The 22,267-nt window shown below is 44.1% G+C and overlaps 1 protein-coding gene and 1 long non-coding RNA gene across 3 annotated transcripts in view; one reads left to right on the top strand and one right to left on the bottom strand.

Annotated features, from left to right (window-relative positions):
• Positions 1–2,561, bottom strand: part of LOC138061925 (uncharacterized) — a 58,828-nt gene extending 56,267 nt beyond the window's left edge. For both annotated transcript variants that reach the window (XR_011135926.1, XR_011135925.1), the window contains exon 1: positions 2,435–2,561. This is a non-coding gene — a long non-coding RNA (uncharacterized lncRNA). The remainder of the gene's footprint in view (positions 1–2,434) is intronic.
• LANCL3 (LanC like family member 3) overlaps positions 2,083–22,267 on the top strand; it is a 41,442-nt gene continuing 21,257 nt past the window's right edge. The window contains exon 1 of the mRNA XM_068916894.1: positions 2,083–2,734. Coding sequence (XP_068772995.1) covers positions 2,171–2,734 — 564 coding nt within the window. The 5' untranslated portion in view covers positions 2,083–2,170. The remainder of the gene's footprint in view (positions 2,735–22,267) is intronic.

The raw sequence follows: 22,267 nt of genomic DNA, 5'->3' as shown, positions 1-22,267 counted from the left end.
ATAAACTTTCATGAGAGAAAAAAAAGACAAAGAAAAGGAAAAAAATTTTACTGTGCCTATTCTTATTTTTGCCAGTAAAAAATGTCAAGCACAAAACCTGTTGAAAGTCAAAGGCCTCCAACGGCAAGAGAGTGGTGCTTGAAGTGTTTGCTAATAAGTGGCTTGATCCAAAGCCTGCTGCACACACTGGGATTCTTTGATCTAAAACATATTATTTGTCCTGCTATTGTGTACTAAGAAGTGGAAGAAGAATAGTAGTATGTGCAACAGAATTATGGAAGGAAAAAAAGGAAAAACTATTTGTATATAACTTTGTTACATTCCTGAGTCACTAACTTCTGACTTAGTACGAACTGACTACCTTTGGGAAACAGACACAGAACATTGCATAAAGTCTGGAGAACACTTAAGGAAAGGACCAACAGAAATTATGCTGGAAAAAAAGGTACTGATGTTTTGAATAGTAGTAGCTTAGCTACACATTCTGAACTCTGAACTCAGGATCTCACTGTCATGGCTCTGGACTCAGAGGTGCTGGAACAAGGGAAATTCCAGCTGGGTCCAGAGCTATTTTCAAGCTTCTTTGCCACCTTAGATGCCTTAAAAACCTTGCTACCTTCCTTTCTTATTAGTACTAGTAAACGGATAGGTCTGACAGCACCTTACCTCCCAGCTCTCACCAGGTGCAGAGATCAGGGAGAGCCAGGACTCACTCCTGCTTCCTGTTCAGCCCATGCTTTTGATATTATGCTTCCTGCCTTTAGCACTCCAGGCATTTCGTACTACCTGCTTTGCTGCCATCAGCTTTGGCTGGAAACACTTTCCTCCTGCTCTGTTTGTGTATCTACTTTGACAGTTTCTCCTTTCGCTTTCCAGCGTGGAGACTGAAGCTTCATCTACCACCAGTCCCACCTTCAGAACCAGTGCCAGAGACTAACAGGCGACCAGTCATGGATCTTTGATGGCAAATTCATTTACGCTGTGCTTGTTTACATAATTGGGGGAAAGTATGGCCCTAGTACATTTGTATCATGTAAGAGTTGCTCTTAAAAAATCTGCTTCAGGCTTTTTCTTCATTTTTTTTTTTCAGATTAGGAATCAAGACAGTGGCTTAAATGATCAGTTCTTCCCAAGCGCTCCTTGGCTTGTGAGTGGAGGAAAGGGGCCAAAGATGGCCTTGTGCCATCGCTGGTCTGTTGAGGACTTGCTTAGCTTTCCACGTAAATCAGCCTCAGGCTGCCCTTGTTCAGATTTGGCTACATCGTTCAGATTTGGCTGCAGCAGCCCCTCATGAGGGGGCTGTCCCACAGCCAAGAATAACGCAGCAGCCCTCTGGCCATCTTTCCCATCCCTAGATGTCAGGGATGGCACATATCCCTGAGCCAAATCTTCCAGTGGCAGGGGGGTGAGGGAGGATGAAAAACCCAGTAACCCCTTTTCCTCAGGGATCTGCCTGGCAGTGGAGCCTGCCGACGGCGAGCTCCTCTGAGTTGCAGGACAGGTCGGTAGGAAGTAGAGCAGAGCAGCCTGTCCCGCCGCGGGGGGCTACAGCCAACCGAGCAGGCAGAGGCTGCCTCTGCCTTTGGCGGTGCGCGAAAGGGACGAGCCAACAACCGAGCGCTGCGAGCGGGTAGTGAGCACCGAGGCGGCACTGCCCTGACCGCGCGGGGCTTTTGGCCGGGAAACCCGCGTTAGCCGCGCCTGCCCTTCCTGCCACCTCTGTGCTTAATTCAGCAGATCCACCGTGGAGGAAGCGCCGACGCAGGCCAGGTGGGAAGGCGGCCCCCGGGGGGCGGCCGCTGTGCGGCAGACCCGTCCCCCGCCGGGCTGCGGCCGCGGCAGCAGCGCGGTTGGGGGCGGAGGCGAGCCGCTCTCGCCGCCGTCTCTGATTTCGGTGATTCAGCAGCCGCCGCCGCCGCTTCACGGCGGCAGGGCGAGCCGCGCCAACGGCCGCCCGCCTCAACGGCCGCCCGCGCTGCCAACGGCTGCCGGCGGCGGCGCGAGGCGCCCCCTTCCCGCCGCCCGCCCGCGCTCGCTCGCTCGCTCGCTCGCTCGCTCCCTCCCTCTCTCCTCCTCCTCCTCCTCCCGCTCCCTCCCTCCCTCCGCAGACCCCTCTCCCTCCGTGCCGCCGCCGCCCGCTGCGCAGAGCGCCGGGCCGGCAGGCAGGGCTATGGCGAGCCAGCGCTGCTTCGCCAACCGCTTCGATGACTACCAGGGCAGCCTGGCGGCGGCGCCGGGTAAAGAAGCGGCGGTGCCGTTGGTGACGGCCACCATCGAGCGGATCCTGCGGGAGCTGCCGCCGCTGGGCGGCGGGGCGGCGGCGGGCGGCCCCGGCGGCTGCCAGGGCGGGCTGTACGGCGGCGTAGCCGGCGTGGCCTACATGCTGTACCACGTCTCGCAGTGCCCGCTCTTCGCGCCGTCGCGGGAGGCCTACCTGCGGGCGGCCCGGCGCGTCGTGGACGCCTGCGTGCGCTACCAGGAGGGCGGCGGCGAAGGGGACGCCGATACCCGCGCCGCCTTCCTGCTGGGCGGCGCCGGGGTGTACGCGGTGGCGGCGCTGGTCTACCGCGCCCTGGGGCTGCCCGACTTCGCGCGGCCGCTGGGCAAGTTCCGGGAGCTGTGCGAGGTGTGCGCGCCGCTCTCCTTCCTCGAGTGCGGCTCCGACGAGCTCTTCGTGGGCCGCGCCGGCTACCTGTGCGCCGCGCTGGTGCTCAAGCAGCGCCTGGGCATGGAGGTGAGGGCCGGGCCGGGCCGGGCCGGGCCGGGCCGGGCGGCGCGGCGCGGCGCGGCGCGGCGTGCCCCGCGGCCGCGGAGGGGGAGACCCGCGGCCGCCTCTCACCGTGGCGTCGCGGCGGCCGCCTGCGGGAGGGAAGCGCCCTCGCCTCCGTTCGGCTTGGGCTCTCACAAGAAGGGAAAAAGAAAAAAATCATCTATTTTTTTCAGGTTGCGGTCTTGGACCATTTGGGGGCGGGGAGGGGAACAGTCCCGGGGCGCCTTCCTCTAGCTACTCTTGCTTGCCTCTTCTAAAATAAAGATGCATCTTTTGGCGAGAGAGGGGACGGGGCGGGGGGCACGAAGCGTGCAGGACGTGGTCTTTCTGCTAAGGCAGGGTCGTGCACTTCGCGGGGATGCTGAGAGCATCTGTAGTTAGTTGCCTGGTACTGAGTTATTGGCAGGAGTTACCTTAGACTTTTCAAGGATATTTCCATAAAATGAAGCGGATGAGAAAAGGAATAGTGTTGGCTGAAATAGAATAAGGAGCTTTATAATAACAGGTGGTACTGTGTTATATTTTGCATGCAAGGAACCAAATTTTCAGAGGCACTCAGACTGACTGATCCCACTGTACAAAAGCTAGTAGTCTTTTGGAAATCTGTGCTGTGTATTTTGGTGCTTTGAAGCTAGGTTCTTCTGCAAGTGTAAGGTGTGATTGCAGTTCAGTGTGCTGTTGATTCCAGTAGTCAGGATTTTACCCGTTGTCAGTGCTGAAAATTCAGAGCTTCCACTGACTAAAGGATAATAATTAATGCTACTGATTCTCTTTGCTGTGATGTTTGTTTCCAAGTGGTCAGTGCTGTATCTGAGCAGGCACTTGCTAAATTTCCTTCTGTTCTCTTGTCTCGTTCAATCTTTGTTTCCTCTTAATCACTGATTTGCAAGTTCACATGCTTCTGGCTTTTTTCTTTTCTTCTGGGAGAGGAAGCAGCTACTACAAGTAAATAAATGCTGTGAAAAGTAAATAAATGCTGTAAAAACAAGGAGTTCTGCCTGATCCAGTACCAGTCCTTGCAGTTAGAGTCCAAGGAAATCTATTTAATGGAGAACTTGGGAGACTCCAGGTATCCAGAAAAGGGAGAGGAATGTTAAATCTGTTGATTTTTTTGGACTGCCTTCAACAAAAATTCTTACAGTACTAAACATTTAAAGTAGCATATGTGCTAAATGTTTCTTTGGACAGGATTCTGTCTGAAGAAACATAACCATAAAATGGTTGTGTTATGCTATGAATAACATAACCACAACTTTTCATTCTGGCAGCATTTTCTGCGTGAGGAGCGTACAAGTACTAAGGGTCTGATTGCTCTTTGTAGGCGCACCCCAGTCCTACAAACAATGTGCAGCAGCACCAGTCTGAGGGGTTGGTTCCGCACAGAGGTGTAAGTTGTCTTCATAGTTCAAGTTGTTCTGGTACTCACGTCTGAGCTTTTGACGGTATTGTGACGTACCAGCTGCATGAGATAGCACCCTGGACTCTACTGCTCCATTTATTTTCCCCTTCTGTTTGACTTGCGTCCTTGAGAGCAATCGATGAACAGTTCTTGCAGTTCAGAGAGCAGGTGCAATCTCCTGATGCCTTCTGACAGGCAATGCAAAGAAGGGAAAAGCTCTCTTCTCCATTTGCTTGCTTGCTGAAGAGTTACACTTTACGCAGCGATAAAGAGTTAAACTTCCCCACAGCTGAGCACAGGTCTGCACATATTGTGGAGTCCCTTTAGCGGGTGGGTTTGAGGACAATTGTTTGGGGTTCATTTTAACACAATCACAATAGGATGTGGTTGTCCAGAACATCCTGAATCCAAATCCTATGTCCTCTTGCTGATGTTTTCATCAGTAAGCTAGGCATCCTTTCATAGTACCTATTTATTCTGTTACCACATTGTAATTTTAAGTGCATAGTGAAAGAGATAGAGAAGCAAAATAATTATGACTGTTAAGTGTTAATAAAAATAATTTTAATTTTTAATTTTAATAAATAAAACTTGTAATTAAATTATTTTAAACATTAATATATTTTTCTTTTTTGCTCTTTGTCCTATAATAATGATCTGTAGCCATTTGTAGTCATGCCTGTGCAAAATTTGCATCCACCGATGAGAGTTCCCATTCTAATACAGGATTACTTTAGTTAACGTATTGCCAGGCCAGATCCTGCATCTTTTTACATTGGAAAAAAAGGATACCCGGAAATGGGTGCATGCAATTTATTACTCAAGGTCAAACAGTAAGTCAGGTACATCCTAGAATAGAAACAATGTCTTGTGACTCTAACCACTAGAAAATGCTATCTCCTGTAATTTGATTGTGCACAGTCTCACCTGGATCGTTGCAGTATGTTTTCTTTCTTCCCATGTTCTTTTTTGAGGCTGCTGTGCAAACATTTCTAGCACAAACTGAAATCCATCCCTTATGTCAAAATATGGCCACTGCTGTCTCTATGGTTGTTTTTAACTCTGAACAAGTTAAACGTATGAGAAATTGATTGCCCTTGAAAAAGAGTTTCTTGAACAAATTTTAAAGTTTATATTGTGGGTTTGGTGTCTTTTCTGGGCGGGAGAGGGAGGAGACTGCTTTATTTCAGTAAATGTCAGTTTAGTAAATCCTCGTACCCTAATACTGCAGCTCCTTGCTGAACGGTCTCGATATTTCAAAGCTTAACATGTTCTCCAGAAAGTTAATTGACTGCCCTGAAGGATCCAGTGTGTTGAGTAACACTGACCTCATGTGAAGATGAGATTCCCATTCTGCTCGTTTTCAGGGGTTCAGGGTAATATAGCATTTTTCCCTTATGAATCGATTGGAAGGTTTTGCATAAGTAAGGGTTACTTCAGCTGGTGAGACTTTACAGGAACTGTCTTTCCTCATGCACAGTATCACTGTGCATGAGGAAAGATGTTTGTTTTCATCCTTTCTTTAGTTTCTGTTACATTGTAATCAGTGCTTCCTGGATAGAAATAGATAAAATATTGTTTTGGCAGAAACAACGTATCATTTTTATTTGTTGCAAATAAATAAGTTTCATGGACTTAAACTGTTTTACTTTCCTTAACCTCAGTGTTCTCACTGTGTTGAGGGAAGTTTTGTTTTCCGTTCTGTCTTCTTTAGGTATCTCTTTTTCCGATGCTTCTAGTGTTACCTCATGGTGCATCCTTGAGGAAATCTATCACTCCTGCTTTTAATTCTGTTCACTCAATCTCTGTTTGCATGTGGAAACAGTACGAAGAGCCCACTGGAATAGTGGTCCCATCTTCCTGTTTGGATACCACTGTTTCCTCTCCTTATTTTATCTCGAGGAGGTTTCTGTCCCATTTCTTGGTTGCTGTATGTCCTCATAGTTGCACTTCCTTCTGGCAATGTCGTTGTCAGATGAAAAAGGTAAAGGTGTGGAAGTTCAAATGACTTCTTGCAGCACCTTCTGCAAAGATGTTACAGCCTTTTAGCACAGCTTGGGTTTTTGTTTAACAACTGGCTGATCCTATCAGCTTGACTGACTTCCACTAGCTTTGAGTTGCAGCAAAAAAACAGCGACTGACAGCAGTATACTGCGTGGGAGGCAAAACAGCATTTTACATGTCAGCCCTGTGCTCTGGTTTCAGTAAAGGGGCAGTATTTTTAAATTACATTTCAGACGTCATAAGAAATGCTTCCTGGCCTGTTATTGCAGCAGTGATCTGCTGAGTGAGCACAGTGGGCAGCAACGTGGCCAAACCAGTTCTCTGGACTGAGCCGCTGGGGCAGTGACAAAGAGTTCGCAGAGATGTTATGCTCTTTCATGCCATTAACTGGGTAAGCTTTCCCTCTCCATGGCAGAGAAGCCTCTCTGTTTCCTTTTCAGACCAACAAGATGCCATCATCTGCTGTGTGTTTCTGAGCTTGTTGTCCCATTAACAGGGAATGCATGAGCCTGACATTATTCTGCCGATATATTGGGTCACGCAGTGCACGGAGAGGCTGCAAATGGGTGATGCGCTTTCTGGCAGTACTCCTTTGAAGAGGGCCCTGCCAGAAAGCATACCTTCCCTGGCTGCTGTGTATCACCACAGCCTCCTTCCTCTGGGACCTCACAAGATTGCAGATCAAGCTGGCCAGCTCCGCCTGAGACATGGGAAGCACAGCACTGCTGTGCAATCGTGTGGGATCCGGGTGCCACAGCAAGGGAAGCGTGCGGCAGGACTTATTTTAAAAAGCAGGGGAACACATTGCATGTGCAGTGCATGGGACTGCGATGGTCCAGGCAGTGTATTTCATGGTATTGTGGGAGAAAAGATGTAAGTGAATGACAGGGCTTCTCTTTCAACTCTTCAGACATCTCTAGGTGAACTGACTTGTTCCTCAGGCTCTTTTCTGTACGTCGTATATAAGACTTTGTAGGTTACTTTTCTCTGCAACTTTTGGCCCATATTTTTCAATCTATTTTTCTGAAAGAAAGGAAGGAGCTTCTTGAAACCTGCCCAGAACATGTTAATTTGGGACTTTTAAAAATTAATGCAAAGGTATTCATGCTGAATGTAGTGTTTATGACAGCCACTCAATGGATTGGTCTGAATGACACCTGCAGAGTGCCCACTGAAGAGATGTACCTCTGACTGCTGTAGCGCAAGGTCTCCACATCAGGTTTTTAATCTCACCTAGCTCTGAAATGGAAGGACTATCCTTTGAGGTCAGATTTCATTTTATCTCTATACCCATTAAAGTACTTTTTCTCTGTGGAATTTGTCAGTTTATGTGAAATGTTGTGGTATTGGAAATGTCAAATATTGCGGTTCTACTGGAGCTCTACTGATTTCATTATTTCATTTTTCACAGGCCACTACACAGACTGGATGTGAGGTTTTGGCCACAGAGATTTTTAAATGAGATACCAGTAAAGACAAAAAGCTTTTGATCCTAACCTGCTTCTTTTAAGTGTGTGTTCTTCTATCCATGGTTTTCCAAACTTAGGCTAGATTTCGAATGAATTTGTGTAAATTGGTGGAATTAAATTAAGAGTCAAAAATAGGAGTTTTTTTAAATAAAAAGGAATCATTTAAATCTAGATTTTTTTAGAAAGCATTCTGAGACAGTTTGGGTCTAAATTTCAGGAAATGCTCAGTTTCTCTTTCAGTAAGGTAACTTTTTTTTTTTAAATCAGCATTCCGATGCTGAGCCTGGGTCGCTTAGAGAATGGCCGCATGGATTCAGCTCCACACAGTGAAAGCTGAATATCCAATTGTGGAGATAGAAAATTTAGTTTTGAAAATGTTGAAATGTATTGTTTAACTGCCAGTGGAAAGCACTGTAGTACAGAGGTTTCAGGGTGGATCTTGCCAGGACTGGAAGTTTGATTTGACAGAAGTTTAACTGTACACATATATTCTGTTGCAGAAATAAGGATTTTGACAGTTTATAGCTGATGAGTAGCAGTAATCTGCCATTCTTGTCTTCTAAAAGGACAGTTTTGTACAAAAGCAGTGTCGGGTTTCTCTGTACTGTTGTAAAAATATTTGCCTATGCAGCATCATCTTTTTGCCAAAAAAGCAACCTAGGCTGTGCAGAACTGAAGTTACAGCATTGGTATTTAACAAAAGAGAGAGCTGTTTATCTAGGAGATTCTCTTATATCCAAAATGGATCTCTCTGCTTTCCCATCCTCCTCCTAAATCCTTTAAATTTCACGTTCTGGAAGTTAACTCTTAACCCTGGACAGTTCAGTCATCTTTGTTATCGTCACTGTGGAGAACTTTTAGATCACCCTTTGGAGTCTGTCAGTACCGCTCCTTAGCCTACTAGAAGCACATCTATTGCATGCAAAGTGTCCTCCTCCCCTGCATAGCAGAGTGTACTGCCTCTGCAGCACTCCTAGTCTCAAGAATGAGATCTGAGTTGCAAAAACCAGAATGAGGATGTTTTTGTGGAAAACGTGCTACTCAGTTCTGTGGACCTGTTGAATCTATCTGGTGTCTGATCTCTCGAAGCAGCCAGAGCTGTCAGAGCATTTGAATGGTGGTAACTAGTGTTATTCACAGCATTAGTTACTTATGGTCAGTTTGGTAGAATACAAGTTTTCCAAATGTATTGCCTTAATGTTTTTTAATTTTTATATTTTATGTTTTGTACATATGTCAAAGATCCCTGTGATATAATTCTGTATTTCTTCACATAGCTATATTTGGTATTTATATACGCCTCCATGACAAAGACTAATAGCGATTCAGGGCATGGTGTTTTTGGCATGATTCTCACAAAGGATTTTAACCCTTGGAGTTAACTCCAAGGGGAGTGTATCAAGCAGCACTGAATGGCATAGCAGAAAGAGAGAGTGTATGAGTAGAACACGTGCATATGTTGGAGTACGTGAAGGGAGAGAGACAGTGAAGGCATGGAAGGAAGTGAAGTTTGACAGAGGCTAAAGAGAGAGGAGAAGATAACAGCCAAGAACAGAATGAGGAAAAGGTAGAAGAGTAAAATACTGGCAAAAAATATAAAAATAGAAATCTGGAAAGGAGCAGTAGAATTCAGAGGTAAATAGAAGAAAGACAAGAAATAACATAAACCCTGGAGCAGGAAAGATTGAAAAAATAAAATTAAAAATCAGCTCCTCTTGCAAACTGGTGTGGATCTCGTAACTAATGTACTTGATTTAAAGGAAGAAGAATGTTCAGCAGAAGAGTAGGGACAGGGAGAAAGCAGCCTAGGGAAGGGGTAGAGGAGGAAACGATGCAGTTGGCTGAGCAGAATTACTTTTTTGTCTGCTCATTTTTTGTCTCTGACTCTTCTATTACTGTATTCTCTTTCCATAGGTTTGTACATTTACTCACATGACAGCTGTCATTACATTCAGTGCTTGTCACAGAATCGTTTAGGCTGGAAGGGGCCTCTGGAGATCATTTAGTCCAGCCTCCCTGCTCAAGTAGGGTCACCTAGAGCATGTTGCCCAGGATCACATCCAGACGGGTTTTGAATATCTCCAGCGAAGGAGACTCCACTACCTCTCTGGGCAACCTGTTCCAATGCTCTGTCACCCTCACAGTGAAGAAGTTTTTTCTCAGGTTCAGATGGAACTTCCTGTGGTTCAGTTTGTGCCCATTGCCTCTTGTCCTGTCGCTGGGCCCCACGGAGAAGAGGCTGGCCTCATCCCTTGACACTCCCCCTTCAGATACTTGTACCCATGATGAGATCGCCTCTCAGCCTTCTCTTCTCAAGGCCGAACAGGCCCAGCTCTTGCAGTCTTTCTTCATAGGAGAGGTGCTCCAGCCCTCTAATCATCTTGGTAGCCCTCTGCTGGACTCTCTCCAGCAGTGCCATGTCTCTCTTGGACTGGGGAGCCCAGAACTGGACACAGTACTCCAGGTGAGGCCTCCCCAGGGCTGAGGAGAGGGGCAGGATCACCTCCCTCCACCTGCTGGCAACACTCTGCCTAACACACCCCAGGAGACCATTGGCCTTGGCCACGAGGGCACACTGCTGCCTCATGCTTCACTTGTTGTCCACCAGCACTCCCAGGTCCTTCTCTGCAGAGCTACTTTCCAGCAGGTCAGCCCCCAGCCTGTCCTGGTGCATGGGGTTATTCCTCCCCGGGGGCAGGACCTTGCACTTGCCTTTGTTGAACGTCAGGAGGTTCCTCTCCGCCCAGCTCTCCAGCCTGTCCCCGTCCCTCTGAATGGCAGCACAGCCCTCTGGTGTGTTAGCCTCTCCCCCCAGGTTAGTATCAGCAGCAAACTTGCTGAGGAGAGTGCACTCTATCCCTTCCTCCAGGTCATTGATGAATACATTGAACAAGACTGGACCCAGGACTGACCCCTGGGGGACACCGCTAGCCACAGGCCTCCAACTAGACTCTGCACCATTCACCACAACCCTCTGAGCTCGGCCATCCAGCCAGTTCTCAATCCACCTCGCTGTCCACTCATCCAACCCACACTTCCTGAGCTTACCTATGAGGATGTGATGGGAGACAGTGTCAAAAGCCTTGCTGAAGTCCAGGCAGACAACAGCCACTGCTCTGCCCTCCTCTACCCAGCCAGTCATTCTATCAGAGAAGGCTATCAGGTTGGTCAAGCATGATTTCCCTTTGGTGAATGCATGCTGACTACTCCTGATCACCTTCTTGTCCTCCAGATGCTTAGTGATGACCTTCAGGAGGAGCTGTTCTGTCACCTTTCCAGGGAGGGAGGTGAGGCTGACAGGCCTGGAGTTTCCTGCCTCCTCCTTCTTGCCCTTTTGGAAGACTGGGGTGACAACGGCTTTCTTCCAGTCCTCAGGCACCTCTCCTGATCTCCAGGACCTTTCAAAGAGGATGGAGAGTGGCCTAGTGATAACATCCGCCAGCTCCCTCAGCACTCATGGGTGTATCCCGTCAGGGCCCGTGGATTTATGGATGTCCAGTTTGAACAAAAGATCTCTAACCTGATCCTCCTCGACCAAGGGAGAGTCTTCCTTTCTCCAGCCTTCCTCTCTTGCCTCCAAGGTCTGGAATTCCTCAGGACTGGCCTTAGCAGTGAAGAGGACTGGCCTTAGCAGTGAAGTGTCAATACAGAACACAAAATTGTGTCTGATATTCCATGGTTTCTTTCTCTAAGGAGTAACTGAGGTCACTACTTTATGTCTGGAAGCAGATATGGATATTGTCATGAACATTTCTGTACTTCTGACACTGACATTTTTCTATTACATGCATACTATACTATAAATTAGTATATAACCCAAACTGTAATGCTGTTAGGAAACCTTACTTACCAGACTAAAGACATAAAAATGTGAAAGATTGAACTACTCTAAAAAGAAGAAAAGAACACAAGAGATCGACAGCAATTACCAGTGAAAAAGTAACATGTTCAGCACTTTACAGCATTAAATTGGGGGATAAAATAAAGCCTTAAGTATCTCTGTAGTCATGTAATACTTATCATTAGGACATTAGAATTGTATGTAAATCAGTGCACAGCTATGCATCAGCACTAGCAGGTCTCAGAGGTAGAAATGATCCTCTTCTCTCCTTCCTCCTCCATTAAATCAGTAGGTCCTACTTTCTCTCTGTTAATTCAGCCAGACAGTCTTAAAATCAACCCTCTGCTATATTGACAGGCTGTGTAAAGAGAGCAGAGCAGTTGTCGTACGGCTGTGGCTACTGAACCCGGTGAGCAGGGATGCTGCTCCCGTCAGCCCTGCCTCCAAGCACTAGGGGAGCTTTGCAGAAAGGCAATTAAAATGACTAAGTCCCGTGGGTCTGCTCAGCTGCCGTGAGCACATCATAGCAAGACATTGTGTAAGGCATTTGCTGTAAACTGGGATCTTGTTTGTCAGTGAACTTCACTATCCCCCCCCCCCCTTCTTTTTTAGATCAGAAGTCAATATATGCAATCAGGTCACCATTTTTGATGAGGCAGTATGTCAAAATGCCTCTTTGTCTGTGTCTGTCATTCAGTTCTTCAACTATTGACAAGTATGAGATTAAGCACTGTGTGATGTTGCATAACCCTCTGTCCACTCCATCACAATACAGCTCAGTGAAAATACCCTGTCAAAAAGAATTATTTCTTATCTGTATTGTAGGATTATTTTCAAGTAATAGTTACTGAACTGATTAATTTTTGTCTAAGAGTAGCAAGGCAAAATAATTAAAATAACCATTTCAGGCAAACGTGATCAAGAAATGTCTCAATAGTAATCCAAGCTGTTGCTGAGTCATTTGGTGCTTCTTGGTTCAGAATGTTATGATGTCTGAGAGCAGAACAATAAATCTGTTTTTGCAGCAGATCAGCATTCCTGAATCCCTCATTTTAATGGCTTAGTATCTATTGTTAAGAACAGTGCATTGGCAGCGAGATAGAATGGATGTCAGATAGCACTGAGTGGCCCAGGAAAAAAATATTTAATCGTGGCAGGTAAACTCACCTTCTAGATGTCTAAGGCATTTAGCTATTTTGTGTGGCTAATATGTTCTTCACAGAAAACTTTGATTCCCTCACTGGCACAGTAGTTTATGATGCCGAAGTGTTAATTGTGAGTAGCATAATTGAGGGTGGTTAGTTGGGGATGTACTGGTCAAATTTAGATTTTGGTATCAAGGAAATGGAAGATGTGCTTCAACATGCTTGGACTTGGGGCTAGAAGACGTGTAGGACAATTTTTAAGCAGCTCTCTGCTGGTGAGTCAGTGTTGGAAAATGGCGGGCATTGCGTATTCTGTACTGACAGTTTTCTACAGTTTATCATCTACTCAATCCTGGTAGTCAGAGTGGTAACACAGAATCAAAGGACTGGTAGGGACTTGAGAGGTCATCTAAACTGTCATCTAGGCAGGATCATTCCTGACAGTATCTCTCTAACCTATTCTTAATATCTTCTGATGAGGGAGGTTCTGCAGTCTGCCTGGGCTGTCAGAGGCAGTATTTTCTTAGCCTTCCTATTAGAAAGCCTGGCCTAATCTGGATGTCTTCCTTTAAGTCTGTTATTCCTTGTCCTGTCCATTGCAAACACTGAGAAGAGATTATTCTCTTCCTCTTTGCAGCAGCTCTGCATATATTTGAAAACTGTTATGATTTCCACCCTTAATCTTTTCTTCTCTGAACAAACAACCCTAATCCTTCTAGTCTTCCCGCATGGGTCATGCTGTCTACACCTCTAATCACTCTTGTTGCGCTCCTCTAGGTTCCCTCCAGCCTTTCCAGATGACTGCCTAAAGTTGAATGCACAGGCCTTTCTGGTTGAGCAGAAGGATAACTTCATTTTTCCTCCAGGTCTTACTTCTATTTATACAGCTCAGTAAGGTGTTTGCATTTCACACCAGCATGACACTGACTCACATCTGGCTCGTGACCTGCTATAGTCCAGATCTTTTAATAAGCTGCTGCTACTTAGCCAAGTATTTTAGGAAAGACCAAGGAATAAGTGGAGTGGGTAGAGGTGATGTAATGCTAGGGGATCACTGAACTGCAGAAATTGTGCTGGAAGATGCAAAATGAGAAGCTCCTGCAACTGGGGGAGCTTTGTTTCATTAATGCCAAATAGTTTCCTTTCCTTTTGTTCCCTTAACAAAACTGAAGATATGCCATTCTACTTTGTAACACTAGATGTGCCATGATGTATTCAAGGGCATCCATGCAGTGATGGGGTTCCTTTACTAAAGTATAGTTGGAACAATGTATTTGAGAGGACCATAATAAGTCATTATTTTGTCCGTATTAGAAAAAATGAAATCTGAAGAAGTGTATGCAGGCTAAACCTACTCTCTTCTTATGATTTGCCTTTGTTACTAGTGTAAAGATAAAGGTCAGTATAAGCACTTCCCTAACGAATGATTCTATCCTGCAGCCCTCTTTATCTTGCAAGTTCTTTGTGCTTCAGTAAGGGGTATTTTATATGTCCTTGAACCCACTACCCGCATGAGTCAATGGAAATCTATCCTTTCATCTTTATAAATAAAGTTTCTTACAGCTTCATTCAGCATCACCAAAGGTGTTTTTTGGCTTTCCGGAACAGTGTGCTAACAGAAGCAAAGATTTTCCTGTAGTAAAATAATACTGTATGCAGAGGTTGGAAGCATCACCCTTGCCACAGATGTTCATGTGACTTTAAGCCTGTCATTTTCACTAAGGTTTTAATCGCTGTCACCTTCCATTTGTAAAGCCCTAACCTCTCCCCCCAGTCTCTCTCTTCTAGTCTAGAGTCCCCTAATCTCTCAGTATTTCTACCTGCCATCTGTAAAATTTTGAATGTTATGCTTCATTGTTTTAGTTTTCTTAAGGCTAAGCCAATGGCAGAATTAGTCAAAATTGCAGTTATAATAGCAATGAGTCCCAAAATACACCTTCCCAAATATAACTGTTTAAATCTAATCAGACATAAGATAGTCAGATAGGAAGTTGGGGAATATTCTTAACAGCAGAGCAGCAAAACAAACTTCCTTCACACTCTTTAAATAAATATTGATTTGTTTGTTCCTAATCTTGCAGAGCTGAATCAGTTATAAGCTTTCTCATGCCGGGCTGCCATTTTTGTACATATGCATTTTGATAATGCCAGCAAAAATATCAGGGAATAATGCTTATGTAATTGCTACAAAACCAGAAGGCAAAACCAAGACAGAGTTGTAGTAGGCGTGCATTCAGCCTATTTTGATTTTGCTCTCTAAGTGCTACAGAACTGTTAATTTATTTTGGTGAAAAAATACAGTGGAGGAAATATTAAAAAAAAGAGGTAAGGGGAGTCAAATTCAGAGTTGAATCTAAAGATATTTAGGGGAGGAAAATCCACACTATCCGGCTGATCTACATATTGACATGTACCCACTTATCTTTGGATTTGATTTGGAGTCACAGAATCGCTGAATCAGAGAATATCTGGGGTTGGAAGGCACCTCTGGAGATTGCCTGGTCCAATCCCCCTGCTCAGAGCAGGGTCACCTGCACCGGGCTGCTCAGGTCTGTGTCCAGCTGGGCTTTGAATATCTCCCAAGATGCAGACTCCATAACTTCTCTGGGCAGCCTGTTCCAATATTTGACCATCTTCACAAAAAACATTTATTTCTTATATTTACATGGAATTTCCTGTACTTATTTGTGCCTGTTGCCTCCTGTCCTGTCGCTAGGTAGAGTGACTAGACTAGAAGAGTCTGGCTCCTTCTTCTTTATGTCCTCTCAGCAGGTGCTTGTACATACTGAGAAGATTGCCCCCAAGCTGCCTTATCCCAAGGCTAAACAATCCCTGAATGCACCTTTGGAACGCCAGAAGAATTAAATGATACTCCCATAAATTGCAGTTATTCCTGTCCCCTTTGTCTCTTTTCCCAAGCCAGGTTCACAGTGCTTTTCCACCTCCTTTGACTTCCCCTGGTACTTTGGAGGGGCAAAGGATTGCAGTTCTTCAGTCATGTCCAGTCCCCTGCAGTTGCAAGCAGGAAAAAGCATGAAGCCCAAGAGGGTTCAAAAGAGTCACTCAGCACCACACACTCACACAGAGCCTCAAACGGCAAATGCATCCCTCCTTGTTGTCAATCTTTGCTGCATCAGGGAAAGGCAAAATTTTCCCCCAATGGCTAAGTATTAAGATTGACAAAATATTCCTGGCTTTTGCAGGCAAATCTCCTGATGCTGAAGAGCTTTAGCATTTTTTAAAAAACAAAACAAAACGAAACTTAAAGCGTGCTGTAGTTGAAGGGCACCTTCAGTGCCTTGAATCCCTGCAGTGCTGAATGTCTGTAAATGAAAATGCTTGGATGATCCTAAGATGTGGACCATACCCCAGAATTAAGGGGGGACAAGAAATACCCTAACACAACCAGAGGAAAATTCTTTCCTGAATCCACATATTAGTCAAGCACCTTAGATTTCTCTTTGCCAGTGGAGGAGGAGAGTTCCTTGTCCCACATTGTGTGTGACTAGTCTGGGATGTATTAGGGGAAGAAGGTAAAACCTTTCTCCAGAAGCTGAGTTATATGCTATGAGTGATAAAACATTCTTCCTGGTTTCTGTGGATAGCCAGGACAACCCTCAACCGAAGGGGCTGGAGGGAAGGTTCTTTTGTCATGTGTCTTTTTTTTAATGGCTTCTTTTTTAAATTTTGCAAGACAGACCCCAAAGCAGGCAGTCAACTGGAGAGACTTCTTTATCGTCCTGGGGCCTTGAAATGAAGTTGTTTTGCTCCAATGGCATCAGAACAGTAAGCGCACAGAATAAGAGGAAAAAGCATCTGGCAGTTTTTAATACATAAAGTAGTTTGACATAGTAAACGACCTGGAAAACACGCATTTTGTCATTCATAGCTCCAGATACAGCTTGCCATGTCTTCCCATCTTTCACCTTGCACAGTTCCCTCTATATGGCTGCAGAGAATAACCATGTGAAACGACAAAGCCACTGAAAGTGGAGCATGGTATTGAGCACTCCCAGGGTAGCAATAACACAAGTAATCTGTAGCGGGAGGTAACAGTGATTCCTGTTAGTTAGTTAATTGTACAGCACTTTGCAGTACAATGCAAAGGTGCAAGGTAGCAGCTAAGTGGACTCACTGAATGATAGTTTCTTATTATTGATGGTGGTGTGACTTGTCTCGTCGTTGCTACTCCTCTTCTTTCCCTGCAAAGTTTGAACTCTTAGAGTAATCAAAATCAACATCTGCTGGCACAGCACTCTCTTTTTGATGAGATGTACTTGGTTTATACATGGTCACAACTGAGGATGAGTTGTGCAAAGGAAAGATTGATAACACTTTTCTCTTTTTATTCCAGGATCAAATGGTAAACTTTTAACAAAGAGAAAAGTACAGTTTTGACCTCATTACTTGCCAACTAATTTATGTTTTGAAGAATGTGGTATCCCACGCTTCCTCAAATAAATCCCATGACCCTTATTCTGCCCTTGAAACATGGCAGTATTGAATTATAAGTGATTGTCTGTATTTGAAGTGTGACTTGAATTATAGCTGGATTTGCAGGCATATTTCCAGACAATGATAATGGTGCTGTATGACACTGGAAACTCTTGTTACTATGTTTTGCTTCAGAATAGTTTCTGTCAATGTGCGTGGGAAGACCTAGGAGCTAGCACAGAAATCATCAGACTTATTACTACATTGGACTGCTACTGCAGTTGGGGAGTAGGGTAGAATTCACATGACTCAGAGGACTCGATCACCTTCATCTGGTTTTCCTCCATTGCATTGTCAGCATCCTTCTTGTAGCTTAAGTTGATGTTTCTACTCAGTGGTTTATTGGCATGGCACAAGCTGCAGATCGTCACACTGAGTAAAAGTGGATGATGCCAATACAGAGTTCTCTGCAATTATCTTCACTTGAAAGGAATGCTGCTACCACTTTAAAATGACTAATTTGTGCTTCTGTTAGCCTATGAATGATACTATTGTAGGTTTCCCTCATTTAACTGAGTTTGCAGGTAGCCACATTGTTCCTTAGCAGCCAATAATTAGACATACTTCTAGATGTTGCATGCCTTATAAATACCTACGGTAGAACTATGCATATAAAGCAACATGACTTGGAAGAATAAAGAAGTCTTGCGAGACAAACAAGATCATTTGTTGTAAACAACAGAATTATAGCATTAGTGGCTGCTGGAAGAGCAGTACATTTGAATGTTTACATTTGAATAAAATTTTTGATGCAGTGTCAGATATAATCTTCCTTTAAATCTTAATTCACACTGACTTGGATGAGGACATTGTTTGTGGATTTGGAATTGGCTGAAAGACCACAAGCAAAGCTAATCATAAATGCTAATAAAGGATGAGAACTTGAACTACAGAGACTGATGTAGGAATCAGACTAATATATTATCTTCATTAATGATCCAAAAGAGGCAGTTTACTGGATAAGAATGGCTTTGGCTTTCAAACTGAGACAAGTGCCAAATACGCTACACAGGCAGAGGGGAAGTAAGAAGACAGTTCAAGAGATTTAAAAAATGAGCTAAATTAAGGTCTATTTTTAACAATGCAAGTGCATGTATCTGGGGAGAATTACCTACAATACTTATCCTCTCTGCTAGGAAGAATCTGAGATCCAAGCAACGCTGAACATGACGGCTTGAGTTACTCATGTATTCAATTCATGTGAGTGTTAGAGTATTATCTGCCTATCTGTTGCATCATTGCTTACACATCTGGATGTAACCTGATAGCACATCAGACTTCCACACTTTAATATAAAATAACATTACAGGTTTCTTTGCATTTATTCTGCATGGCAATGAATAGCAAGTAGAAATGAAGTGATAATCAGTGCTGATAGGAGTTGATGCAATATAGCATCAAGAAGGCCAGTGGAGTTTGGACTGCCTGCATAGGTGTATCATCCCATAGAAACAGTATGGTTTCACTCTATGTGATTATTCAGATCTTTCCATTGCCGAAAACCTGCTCTAGATGCCTAAGTCCAAAAGTCTTGTCATCAAAGTTTTCTCCTGCTGCTGACTAAGGTTGGATGTGTGTAAATGTCCAAGGCACCTCGTTTATGCCCTTGAAGTCTCCTGGCCATCCCTTGATATATGTGAAAACGCTGACAGTGCTGCCTTGTGGGGCATGTAAGTCTCACCAGGATTCATAAGCCAACCACTGCATCACTTGCATACACAGAGCTCTAGTACAGATTTATAGTGCTGTCTTTTCTTCATGGTGCTTATGCAACTGCTTCCAGTTGCCCTCCCACAGCAGTGGCAGTCTGCACACAATCTCACCTGTTTTAACGGCTCTGTAGCTCCTCCAAAGGAGGCTGCAAAGCTGCAGCCCTGAACGGCAGCTGGGAGTACGTTCCACCTAGCTCCTTCCTCCCTTTTGCAATCTCTCCCAGTCTAATGGAGCTGCTTTTTTCACAGAACCCAAGGTGGGGTGCCCACCTGGTGTGGAGAGAAAAGGAGCTAAGCTTCCCATCTTTTCCCACTAGCAAAAGCAGGATGTGTTGACCTCTGGGCCCACCCTTACAGATTTTAAGGCCTGAATGGACTGTGTGCAAATTGCAGCCAAAGTGGGAGCCATAGTCCTTTCCTCCTTACACCAAATAACCTTGAGATTTCATCACTGATCTGGGATGAGGATTCAAATTCACATCCCTTCTTCTGATACAGTGCAAGAATTTAAACTTTAGTCTCTAGGCTGAGTGTGCTGATTGCTAGATCAAGTCTCTCTTGTTGCAGCTTTGATTGAAATTACTTGTATAAAACACTCAAATGTTCTGTCTTCAGGACCTGAAGGGAAGTGCCCAAACTCCAGGCTCTGAAGTCATTCTATTTCTTTGTCACCAAATGCTGTTATATACAGCACAGCCATGAACATTGTCCGTAGAGATGAATGCTTCTGCTTGTTTGCAGTGAGGAGCTTTTGTCCTCACAGTAGTACACAAGCAAAGTCTTCTTGGGAACTGCAGGCTTAGAACCTAATGAATGGGATACATCCTCAAATAGCAGTAATTTGGGGACTAACTGCTACTCAGATCAGACCAGAGCCATGAACCTGTATTCCCCACATCTACTTGAATGCTTAGCTCTTTGGACTGTAAGAAACCTGCTGCTATTACGAGAGAGGCTGACCTGACCTGTGCTTTCGGGAGAGACATCACACTGTGAACCAAAGTAGAGAGAGCCCCAAAAGGGGGCTTTCCTGAATGTTTCTGCTAATATCTCCATGCTTCATCCTCTGCCCATTCTGGAATTTCTAAACTCTCCATGCATGTCATCAGGGGACCCTCAATGCATTATGTGGGCTAAGGACTCTGAGAAGTAAGGAGGGTTTCTGAAACTTAAATGTCGTGGAACTGAGTTGCTCTTCTGAATTTGGTTCCAGTGATCCATCTGGTTCATTTTCTTGTACCACTACCAGACAAGTCAGAGGAGATGAAAGACTCTCTGTGGAGGGTAATTTTGAAATGTGTTGTCTGTGGCATTCCTAACATTTCTTACGGAGTTGTTCGTCTGAGCTCTAAGAGTTGATTATATGACTTAGCCACGTAAAATCTGTCAAAACTAAATGATCTTTCCATTTAAACAGTGCAGACTGCAAAGAACTGTAACTTAACTCCGTTGATGTGGTGGGCACTTCCTGCAGTTAGCCCTAAAATCTATTTTTTCTTTTTTTTTTCTTGCCATTCTCAATTATAGAAAAGTTCAGGTGGTTTGTTAAAATTCCACAGTGCTAGTGGACTCAGCTAAATATTGCACAAATAAGCTCCCCTGCTTAATCAAGTACTGGGTATGCACAAGAAATACTTTGTCATTAAATTTGCTGCTTTTCATAAGTGATCCTTTTGTTCTAATATTCCAAGATAAAATATATCTGCATGCTTTATCACATTAATTAACGTATGTCCAGAAAATAAACGCTGCAGTCTTTTCAGCTTTGCTTCTTAAGAGACGCTCATATTTGTTTCTAAAATATTTGTTTCTGCTAGATTCTTTTTTGAGAGTCAGAGAACAGAGTTGGAGAAATATCAGAAGAAATAACAGAGCAGTGACTGATACAGTAGCTCTTTAATAGTCATTTCAGTGTTCTCATGCATCCTAACACTTTTGGTTTGCTTCTTACAGTGCTACAATACACTAAGCAGAGATTTTCACTGAGCTGTTCACAGCACTGTGTAAATCATCACCACTAATTTAGGTCCTACTTTTGCATGAGCGTAAGATTTTGGTAAGGTTGAGGACTCCTCTAAGATATTGAACTCTCATCATGGTGCAGAGTTATTATACAGACACTACCATGGCATTGCATGCATTTCTCTGTAGCAACTTAACATGTAAAGTCAAGCTTTTACTGGTTGTAAATGGGAAAAACTATTGAAAGCATTGCAATTGGGTGCCTTCAACAATGGATGGCAGCAACCATGTCACTGAACTTTCTTGCACCTTAGTTTGAAACAGACAAAGAAAAGATGAAGATTATTTTGCTGTTCTGTGTTTTCGTCTCTAAGTTTAGCATAGTAACAAGCTACAAAGTCGTATCAGGTAATTGCTACTCTCTAGCAGAATTCATTAGCAATCAGTAAAATTGGTTTTGAGTTGGGAGCAAAAAGGTTAATGTTTTGGTCTGGGTAGAAGAGTACAAAGTGGAATGAATGCTTTGCCTGGGACTGTCCTCTCAGCCGCTATCCTCTCGCATTAATTTTTTTTTCTGGATTCTTCTGCCATGAGGCTTAGAGGAGGCGTATTTATTTTTTATTTAGTTCACTAAGCTTGTGAATGAAGTGTGCTCACCTGCGTAGAGGAGGGGATCTGAATATTTGAAAAGTAAGCCTAAAGGCATTGGCGTTAGACTAGAAATTGCTGCATGGGGAAGATAAGAGAACTGGATGTTGATGAAGGATGAGTAATTCAGTACCTTTAACGTAAGGAGAAGAAAATCACAAGACTGCTTAATAGCGTTTAGAATAAAGTCTCTGTCTTCTTCTGCTTCGAATGTAGCTAGCGTATTTTGTGAGTCGCAACCATGTAAACAATGCTAAACGTAACACTGACGAAGCTAAAAAAGGAAGAGCAAATAAGCGTTCTAACAAATAAGCAACACACTTCATATTCATAAATAAATGTATGTGCCACTGCTTACAGTGGCACATTTGATTAGTTGAACAGTGATAATATATTTTTAACAGGCATATTCCAGCCCTAATCCTATAGATCTTATAGAAGAAAACATCCCCCTGGAAAACAGTGGAAATTTGACCTACTGTCAAGGCATATCTACATCGGTGAGCCAAGACCTAGCAGAACAACTTGAAAGGCAAATTAATTCTTTTTGTTAAAATGAATATCAAATGTAATCAGATATTTTTGTGCAGTATATTTTGATGCCACGTATTTAGACTGCAATCTGTCATTTTATTGCTAGTTTTTTAGTACCTCGTACAATGTGTTTGCAGGGTAAGTAGCTTTACAGTGAGAGTGATAGACCAGCCTCAACAGAAAATATAAACCATGATTTTGAATGCTGGCTTCAAGAGAGCAGTGACTCATACCTGGACTGAAATCCTTAAGCTCCTTTCATTTAGATATGGAAGAAGGTATACTGGGC

This window comes from Struthio camelus, chromosome 1 (genome assembly GCF_040807025.1).
Source record: "Struthio camelus isolate bStrCam1 chromosome 1, bStrCam1.hap1, whole genome shotgun sequence".
Taxonomy (NCBI): Eukaryota; Metazoa; Chordata; class Aves; order Struthioniformes; family Struthionidae; genus Struthio; species Struthio camelus.
This window is presented reverse-complemented; position numbering and strand designations above follow the sequence as displayed.